Genomic DNA, 10,917 nt, shown 5'->3' on the forward strand with positions numbered 1-10,917 from the left:
CTTGATAATTGCACACATACCCCTCAATTTTGTCGTAATATCAAATCTATCCCTATGCCTGATAAGTTATCAAGTTCTACATAAAATCTCCCATTTTAAGCCGCAAGCCGCGCGGTCCTTTTCTTCTTTTTTTTGGCATTTTGTGCAGTTGTCTCCCGAGAATTGTGCCAAGAGAATCAATGCTGGTGTTTGTTCCTGGTGGATTGGCTCTTCTTGGTCCTCCCATGAGCTGAGCGTTAGATATTGTCTTTGAAGCTTGCGAGCTTGTTTGATTTGCATATGCCTTGTATCTTGGATGACATTGAGCTTTAAAAATGTAACAATATTTAGTAACCTTCTGCCAATTTTAATGAATCTCAAATATAGATTTTCTATGAGGCAATCGAGCTTGTCGTCCTCTTTAGGGTCTGTTACTGCCTGGACTATGAAGCACTGAAATGTAGCGGTAGTCAAGATCTTTTTGAGTTCTCACTATTTGTGCCCGTTTCTGAGCAGCGGTGGACGCTCCAGAAACTTGTACCCTTTGCTAGCCGAGGGGAATGTCAATGGCACTCTTCGGCAGTGCCTCCGAGGCAGTGGCCTGAATTAACAGTGTTACAGTGCTGCTTCCTTTATGTCCACCTCATGTATTGTGCAATAGAAGCCATGCACCACGCCCTTACTCTCTCTTTAAGCCTCGTTTTGTATTGTATGTACCATCGAATTGCGCTCGTCACTCTGCTATATATCACAGCTGCAAGCAGAATGAAGAATGCAATCACTTCGAGAAACCACACCCATGACCTCTTACTTTGAAACTTGGGGCGATCAGGCAAGTCTACATCCTTGAAAGGGTCGTCTTCTTCTTCCTTCACCTCGCCGAGACTGCATTCCCGACTTCAGCTTCTGCGACCGCAGTTGTCCGGACCACAAGTTCCCCGACTTCAACTATTGGGACCTAAGCTGGTCAGACTTCAAAATCCCTGACCTCCGAATGCTTCCGTCCTCAGCCCCCTTCTCAGCTACTAACTTCCTCGGCTCGCAGAATCTCGACTTTGCCCTATTGCAATGACTGCAGGGAACTGCCAAGCTTTTGGTGACAAGTTCCTCATCTCGAAATGAATGCAGCTGGCTAGAGTGGGAGCTTGTAATTCTGCGATGACGAAGACTGCCCATATCTTCGCCAAATTTGTACTTATCTTCATAGCCCCCCGAAGCACATTCACCACCAACTGCTGCATTGAGTCCACCGCCAAATCACACCTTGCAACTTAAATTCCATGATTTTTAAATGATTTTTTAAAAAAAAATCATTTTCATTTTTATATTTGATAATTTTTTGCAGATAGATAATAAAAATTATATATATTTTTTTATTTTTAAATATGTTTTACTTCAAAGATAATGTGCTTAAGAGTTCAAAAGTTTGAGCTTTAATAAGGTTCACAAGTAGTATACATGGATCTCTCAGAGAAGCCACAAGGCCTTAGTTTATCCTCCTTCCTATATCTAAGGTAGGGCAATCCATATGAAACATGTCCACCTTTCTTCTTAGAATTACTATATTAACTACTAATCCTCCTATTTTATATTAGTAAAACCACTTCTTGCATTTTTTTTTACTTTATAATAGTATTTTAAAATATCCAAATAGTGTAAGATCCTTGTTGGGCCTTTAAATCTTGCTCAAAATCTTCATAATGCTTCCTTAGGTGGAATAAACATTTTTGCCAAAGTTTTAAAAATATATTGTAAAAACTCATAAAATATTATAAATAGATTTAAAAAATTCCTATAATATTCTTATAATACTAAAATCAAGTTTAGGCTACTTTTTCTTATCTTAGTGATTTTTTTTTTGTAGTAATAGAAACAATTTAAATGAGCTAAAAATATTATTTTTTATATAAATAATTAAAAAGACATGAAGTTCTTTTGCATGCTTATTCTACATACTAAGTAGTGATAATAGATATAGATAAAAGGCCAATATAAATATTGATCTCAATAACTAAACACTAATTCACTCTATTAAAAAAAATACTTAATCAACTAAGATAATTTCCTCCAATATTTTTATATTTTCTATTTTTACAATTTTTTTTTAATAAGATTCTTGTAACTTATAAATCCTTTTAAATTCTAAAAAATATTTAAATAATAAATATTAATATCTAATATTAATATTTTATATCTAAATAATTTTAAATTATATTTTTGTATCTAAATATTTTTATGATATGTTTAAACTATTACAAAGTGATTTGATAAGTATATAAAATTGATTGAAATGATATGCTTTAAAATTAATTTTAAATTAATTAATTTAAATAATTTCAATATTCATTTTACAACCATTGCCAATTCTTTTATATTACATTGATATAAGATTTAAGACAACATAGAATTGAATAATTATTCTAATTGTATATATTTATTGTAATTAGTGTATATAATTGTTGTAATTTTATTGATACTTGGGCTACAAGTCTTGTTACTTGTTAACCACAAGACTTGTGGATCAAGCATCAAATAAACATAACTAATCAACCTACAACTAATGAATAACTTCAAAATAGAAATTTACTTAAAATATGTTGATTACATTAATTTTTTTTTGAATTTGTATACCAAAAAATGAATAGATTTATATTATTTATTATCTATGTCTAAAATTATAATACTTATATTTATAAAATAATTAAATTTATAAATATTTTTTTATTTAATTTGTTAAAATATAAAATTATTTATATAATATTTATTATAATATATGGCTAGACTTCTTAAGTAAATAGAAGTAGATAGAAATAAGTAGAAGTATGTAAAATATATTAAGTAGATAATATCTTCTTTGAAAAACTTTTGAGAATCTTTTAAAATGTAGGTTGAAACTTTAAATTTTTATAGGTATGTTGTAAGAGTATTAAAACTTGTCCCTCAAGTTTCTTACTTTTAGAAAGCTACATCTAAAGCATTCTACAACTTGATGCTTAAGCCATAAGTCTCATAGGTCTTAGAAAGCTTCTACAAGGTCTTCTTAGAAGCTTGTATATAAAGAGACAAAAAAGAGGCCATCCTTAGTCATTTTAACACCTTTCTTATATTCTATTCTTGATTGAAGACTCTTTAGCTTCATCATATTTAGTAAAAGTCATTCTTATTCTTATCTATCTTATATCTATATCTTTTTTCCTTAATTTCTCTCTTCTTCAATGATACATGAGTATATTGTCTTTAAAGCTTTTTCTAAGTCCATATTCTTAGTATTTTAATGTGTTTAAGATAAAACAAATTATTAATTTTTTTGAAGTTATACTATTATATGTTAGTCTTGTTTAATTATATACAAAAAATAAAATGAATTAAGCTAATTTTTTTGGAAAAAAATACTTTTATATCTTATTGAGAGGAAAGAAAATAAACCATGAAGAGATAGATATAAGATAGAAAAGAAATAGAATGGCTATTATTGAGTATAAAAGAAATTAGAAATCCTTAAATTAAGACGTTGATGGAAAGTAGACACTAACAAGAGTAAGGATGGCCTCTCTCTTGCCTTCATGTATAATCTCTACACAAAAAATCTTGTAGAATATTTTTAAAGATCTTAAGACTTGTGGCTTAAGCATCAAATTTTAGGTTATTTAAGATATTTTTTTTAAAGTAAAAAGCTTGTATGAAAAGTTTTAATAGTTATGTGTCATATTTGCAAGAAACTAAAGATTTGATTTGCTTTTAAAAAAACTTCTTTGAAGTTTCTTAAAAAAGATATAATCTACCTAATATATTATTATTTACTTCTACTTTTTCTTAAAAAAGTATAAGATCTTGTAGAATCTTATAGGAAAAATCTTTGTAGAATAATTTTATAAATAATATTATTAATTTAATAAATCCTTAGATATTTTTAAATAATTCTTTTATTTTATCCTTATTTTTGCTACTAATGTGTAATTTTGATGTTAAAAATATTTAAATCAGAATTTTTGTAGTAAAATATATCAATGATTTAATTTAGAGATAGCCAAAAATCAATAGTCGAAATTAAATAAAAAATATTAATTTGTTGCATGTTTGAATTAAAAGATTAGCAATTATGTCATTCATTATTGCTTAAGTGATTCCTAAATATTTTTATTCTTTATAGCTATACAAAATTTAGAAAAGAAAGAAATGAGGAGCATATACCTTTTGAAGGTTATTAATTAACTTTATAGACCATAATTTAACTCCACCTTGCATTAAAAAAAATAAAAATAAAAAAACTACCTATAATCCAATATAATACATTAAAATCTAAAGCATATAGACTGTAGTCCATTTTCAATTGATAAAAATATTTCCAAAAAAATACAAATAAAATAAAATAATACTTTTGAATTCTACAATTATAAGGGTATTCAAAAAAAATAAAAATTATGCAATTTAATGCCAATTATATATGATCTTAGATCTAAAGCTGTTTACTGCCAAAAACATTTAAGATGAATTTTGGTCATTGAAGCATAATGTTTGTAACTAATTAAACTAAATCAATTTTTCTTGTGATTGTGATGCAAAGAAGAAAATCCTTCTAATAATACTACATTTATTTAAAGCAAGTTAAATAAGACACAATCATGCAAAATAGCTTGTACATACCAAAGTCTGAATATTACAATCTAACAGTTTATAAAATCATATATTTTGGTTCGAATATCATACAAAAATATAATAATAGCAGCTCCAAATCATAAACTTGATAATTGGTACCATGGTTGTAAGACAGGCTTTTCGAATTATGTATCTTTAAAAAATTGCCAAATAGATGAATTTGCAAATACATGTATGGATAGATATGTGGATGGAACTACAAACAAATACATTGTCATTTAGATGAATGAAAAAATAAACAAATAAACATCTCTAACTCTACATATATATATATATATATATATATATATAAGACTAGACCATAATCAAATAAGATACATATATTTTTATTTATATTTTAAAAGAATCTTAAAAAGTTTAAATTTTTCATTATTTTTACATAAACTACATACATGCAATAACGGATGTGTGAAAGGGTATCGAAGGCATCGTTACTCCATGCTCTGCGAACAACGAAGAAGCTTCCGGGGAACCATGAGCAACCCGGAATCCACAAATGCAGATATTTTCTAAAATGAGCGTATCGGGGTAGATATTGGTAGATTTCACATGAGCTGACAAATATCGAGAGGAGGCAATCCATGTTGGGGGGGGGGGGGGGGATTATCCACAGAGATGGAGTGCCGGGATCGTGCGAGGCTGCTCCGCCAGTGAGCATCGCCTGCCGCTCCTCTCTTCCACTTGGGCTAGCGCGTCTCCCACCATCGCCCCTCCCTCCCTCGCTTGATTCTTCACATCGTTCCCATTTTCCACTGAGCTTTCTCATCACCCTGCAGTAGTGACCTGTCCATTGTTCTCTCTTTCCCACCGCTCTGCCGCGCCTGCTGCGATGGCCATGGCAATGGCGGCCTGTTCATCCCTGGCTGCAGCAGCAGCCGCAGCAGCTTCTTCTACTTCTTCTTCTTCCGTCTCGGTGGTCCAATCCCCGTCCCCAGCTTGCCAGCTGCGAGGCTTCCCCTGCTTGATGCAGACCAGCTCCCACCGGTAAGTATCCCTGGTTCGTCGTATACCCACCTTCGGAGTCATGTAGGGCATGCACTTGTTCGTCGCTGGGAAGTATTTACCTTCCTGAAGGCCTTGTGGTTATCGAATTGTGGCTGTATTTTTATTTTTATCGAAGTTTGGAGCTGGATTTTGATTTGCCGTTTCGGAGGCGACTTGAACGGAATATCCGAGCTCTGAAAGTCTTTACTGGGTTTGGGGCAAATTCTTAGGCAAGGTTTAGTGCTCGCGTTTACATTATTGTCTGTGCTCACTCAACTTACCGCCCCATTCAATCTTACGTTAGGAGTCTTCGTCTGATTTCGAGTATTATTTCAGCTTCGAGGATGGGTATGTTGCTTTGCAATGGTGGCGAATGTGTGTCGCCGTTACTCTCTGTTATCGTTACAAAATTGAAATCTGAAGTTTGGTTTGTTTTTGGTCTTTTTGGTCTTTCGGTGATTGTAAACCTCTTACATGATCTTGAAAGCCCAAATTAAATTTACGAAATCCATTCAATGTAGTCCACTCGTCCTAGAATTTATTAAGTACTTGAAGAGACTTTTTCCTTCAAATCTCCAGCAGACGGAGAGTAATGTAAGAGTTCTCCCATTGTAACCACATGCAGTGCAGACACAAGTGTACTCGCCTTGGCCCTTTCCTCACACTCAATGCCTTGGCATGTCAAATGAAAATTTGCCGGAATAACACATTGTTCTGTAATGTAGACGGTCATGTACCCGACTAAGGAGTTTCCAAAGGTACATTGGCACTCGGTCGTCGCTCTCAGAAACTCAAGCCCCAATCGGAGCACGAGCTGGAGTGCAGTATTTGGATCAGGAGGAAGCCAAGAAAATGGTTTCTGAAGAAGGCTACACCGTCGTTGACATCCGAGATGGTTCGCAGTATGATCGCTCTCACATTGCCAAGAGTGTACACGTACCTCTTTTCATTGCAAATGAAGACATGGATCCTGGTATCACGAACTGTACCTGCCCATTGATACGAAGCATCTCTGCTTTTGTGGATACGTGTCTCATGTGTTCAGAATGTGCGAGCCCTTTAGACAAGAATTGTTTGTTAGCAGTCTTTATGGCCTTGTTTCCACATTTCGAAATTTATTTTATGAACCAAGGCATGCAGAAGGGGGTTCCTCATTTGAGTAAGCGGTTCTTTTGAGCGCAGGAACTCTCATCAAGAAGTTCGCCCATAACAGCTTTGCGGGAGCCTTTTATGGGTTAGCGTTCACTAAGGAGAACGACGACTTTCTTCCAACATTTGAGCGTCAGTTTAAGAAAGACGACAAGATCTTGCTTGTTTGCCAAGAAGGACTTAGGTTAGTTATCTCATGTTCAACTTGATATAATGGATTAAGCTCTAGCAGGAACACACTGAGACCGCCCTTAAATTCATGTTTTAAGTGTGCACTACACATTCATTCCTTCTGGAAATTGTCCCTAGTTCATTCGTGACGCTGTAATTAGAACTGGATGCAGTTCAACTGATTACATCAGTGTTTACAATACAGATCCGGTGCTGCTGCTGAGAAATTAGAAGAGGCAGGTTATCAGAATGTAGCATATCTCATGAACGGGTTGCAGAAGGTGCAACCAGGTAACTTATTCTGGACCCAGTCTGCATTGTAGCCGCTCAGCTGCGACTTTTATGCCAAATTGAGTTTTAGGTTGTTTACCAATGATTCATCTTCATATTGCATCAACCTGGCTGTGCCAATAGCCCAAGAGTTTAGAATTTGCCTTGGCTGTTATTTTGACCAGGTACATTTGAGAAGGAGGGACCCAAGGAGTTAGCCGACGCAGGCAAAGCAGGTCTCGTTACAATCCAACAACCATTCTCGGTTGTCCTTGGATCACTTCTTATATGTGAGTTCCCTTAAACCTGACTTACTCTGCGTTGCTTTAATTTTGGAATAAAATTGCATGAGGATTATTTTTGGAAGTATATTTATTCTTCGACTAAACGCTGGTCCCGCTTCCAGCATAGAACACGTATCACAAGCTTCTATTCATTGTCGGTTATTTTTCTTGGTTACGTTGTTCTACTCCCGTTCGATTCTAACTTCTGTGTGCGTTTTTCCTTCTATTTATTCCAGTGGCACTCCTCTTCTTGCAATTTTTCCCCGACCAATCACAGCAAATACTTAAAGCTTTCATGACGCAGTGAGTCAACTGCCCCAATTCAAATGGGTTATTCTTTGAGAACCAGCATGGTGTCAACAGACGGTCGACCTCCGAGATTATGAATCTACCCTTCCTATGGTAATGGAGCCAACTATTCTGTGTGCAGTAGTTCTTTACTACAGTATATAAGGAAGCATGTACGATTAAGACTCAAGCAGATAATTGAAGGCACCGCAGCTTTTTGGGGGGTTTTTTCAGAGTTGCTCCTGTTTGCATTCGAATCCATGATTCAGAAATTCCTCGTCTGCCACTCTGTTGATAATGTTCCTGCCCAGGACGCTTTTTTAGTTTTTTTGTAATTTTTTTTTGTGATGGGGGTTAGATGAGTCGTATTATTTCTGCATGGAATGAATCCTAGTACCAACATACGAATGCTAGATAGAACATATAGATACGTTTAGTGTCGCACAACCCTTTTAAAAAGTAGTGTAACAATTTCGGCAAATTTTGAAGCATTAGGAAAAAATTCTTAGGAATAAAAACATATATCAATAATGTATTAAATGTTGACACTTCTAGATTTCTGATAAATAACGTGTCAAAACGGAAGTTATACAAGGTGATAAGAAGTACCCATGAATTGAACCATACCTGTAATGTTTTTCTAAAATCACGATAGTTGCAATTACGAGTACTCCAACACAGGTGAAACTTCCTGAAATTAAAATACTATTAGTAATCCTAACCAGACGAAAATCACATTCTTTGTATCCAGAGCTAACGGTATGCAGTTTGGAGCATGATTCAATTTGAATCGATAGTAATATATGCGTTTAAAATTTACGTAGATCTCAAAAAGAATTATCACTTTCATCAGATATCAAATCATTCCATTCGTACTTTTTGCAAGTTGAATTTTATGAAGAAATCAGTCTATGTCAAAAATCTTTATAATAAGAATAACATTTGACTATATATATATAATTTTTTTTTATATACATTTGTTTATTTATTTACTCATTTATGAGTTTAAGAAACTACACTCTTGTTTCTTAATTTCAAAAAGTATTTTCAAATTTTGTATAAGGAAACTTCTGTCAAATATTCATTTTTTTTATGTTCTTGCAAATTTTTTTGGTACATTCTTTCAATAATATTCATGTCAAATCTTTTTGAATATTGAATATTGATTTATTTTTTGATTCAATAACCAAAATGGTTAAAGTATTTTTAGATGTGATATGAAAAAACAATTAGTTAAAAGAAAATATTACTAAATAATTTTTTTTGACATCAATAATATCACAATATAATGTAATTTATTTAATTATCATTTTTAGGTATAGTCATTGATTGCGTTAGTTCATGGTCTCCCAATAGAAATATTTGAATGGTGATTGTAGCTAGTCAATCAGGCCTAGCATTTTATTACTTTGGAACCTTTAACTAGTTGCACTCTTATAATTTTTTTTGTAAAGGAAGTCACTAGTTTTTCTTGAAAACAATTATATATTAGATGTGTTGTTTGACACTTATTATGCCTTCCTAAACATTACTAAAAGTCTTGGTATTAGAGAAACTATTTATTTATGTTGCTAATTATTTTGTTTTTAATAAAACATTTATTCTTCATTGTTATTTATGGATTTATACTTCATCATGCTATTAGAGCTTTAGGTTGATTTTGGATATTTTAATTTCTTTATTACAATCAATTAACTAGTCTAAGAAAGATATATTTTTTTAATAATATTTTTCTCTTACTTAATTCATAATAGCTATTTAAATTGTACTTTATGGCTAATTCTAGTGGTACTAGTACAAGCACTAGAAATCCTCTACTTTACAGTGACACAATACAATCCAATGCTTGTGCTAATTTCTTTGAGAAGATTGTAGTTTCTATAGCAAAAGTTAATCTTTCTAAAAGTTATTACTTTATAGGAGCTGTAAACTATGATATGTGATTCTTTAGAATTAAACACAAACTTCTTTGAGATGGCTGATTCATTTATTACATCATGCTTCCATCTTTTCTAATAGAAATTATAGAGTTCTTTGAGAAATCTAGATATATGAGCTTATTCATGAAGAATGGTAAACAATTAGGCTTAAACCTTCTAAAATGATACAACAATTCTTATGCTTATTGGACAACTCTTAAATAGCAATATAAATTAAATCATAATTTGAGATAAATTATATTAATAGATAAATTCTTAAGTCTTAGAAAAAGTGAAATTATATCTATAGACGAACATCTAATTGAAGTTAAGAATGTTGCAAATCAATTTGAGGAAGTTCATTAAGGATTATCAAAAGATATCTTGATTTATTTTATGCTTAAACATCTTCCAAAAAAATTCAAAGTATTTCAATGTATGCATATGAAAAGTCTTCTATCCTATAATGACTTAGATGCCAAGCTTTTAGGAGAAGAAATTACACTATGTTAAAACAACAAAGAAAAAAGAATAGAAGTACTAATAATAAATTATTTTGGCATAAGAAGGTCAACTTATTTAACTAGCCAAAAAGAATAGACTGGCTAGTATCATCTCACAAATTGCTCTCAATTAAACAAAAGAATTTTAAAATTTTCTTCATGACATCTATTATATCACAATACGCAATCTTAATTAATACAATCTTAATTACAACATTAAGCTTGCAACTCCAAATTTCCTTACTAAGAAACTTATAACTATTGCTTATAAAAGAGACAACTTGAAAGAGAATACAATATCAAAGCCATGGTTGGCAAAGCAAAAGATATATTCAAGAACAAAGCACCATCTAGTACAAATAAATTCCACTACTTCTATTGAAGATATTGCATATCATGAGAATATTCATTTAGTAGAACTATTTATACAACTAAATGCCATACCTAATATTGAAGCATGTATAATTACATATGACCATATTTACTCCAATACCATCAACTCATGACAAATTAATAGTGCTTCCTTGTGGTATCTTGATTCAAATGCTACTTACTATATTACAAGGAATCAACATATTTTTTTAAAGTTATATTTTAATTTCACTACAATAATCAAGATGATTGGTAGGTACAACCATCATGTTCTTGGTATAGAAACAGTCGATATAAAATTTCTATGTGGCAATATTAAAACCATCAACCATATACTTAAAT

At 32.2% G+C, this 10,917-nt stretch overlaps 1 protein-coding gene across 1 annotated transcript; it reads left to right on the forward strand.

The window, feature by feature from the left end:
• Positions 1 to 5,381: 5,381 nt before the first annotated feature.
• LOC112288082 (rhodanese-like domain-containing protein 9, chloroplastic) lies at positions 5,382 to 8,019 on the forward strand. The gene is made up of 6 exons (XM_024531922.3): positions 5,382 to 5,619; positions 6,345 to 6,592; positions 6,802 to 6,952; positions 7,145 to 7,230; positions 7,395 to 7,499; positions 7,730 to 8,019. The coding sequence occupies exons 1-6, from the start codon at positions 5,465 to 5,467 to the stop codon at positions 7,798 to 7,800; spliced, it is 816 nt and encodes a 271-aa protein (XP_024387690.1). The 5' UTR covers positions 5,382 to 5,464; the 3' UTR covers positions 7,801 to 8,019.
• Positions 8,020 to 10,917: the final 2,898 nt, after the last annotated feature.

The sequence above is a fragment of the Physcomitrium patens genome, chromosome 10 (assembly GCF_059467195.1).
Source record: "Physcomitrium patens ecotype Gransden chromosome 10, ASM5946719v1, whole genome shotgun sequence".
NCBI classification, from domain to species: Eukaryota; Viridiplantae; Streptophyta; class Bryopsida; order Funariales; family Funariaceae; genus Physcomitrium; species Physcomitrium patens.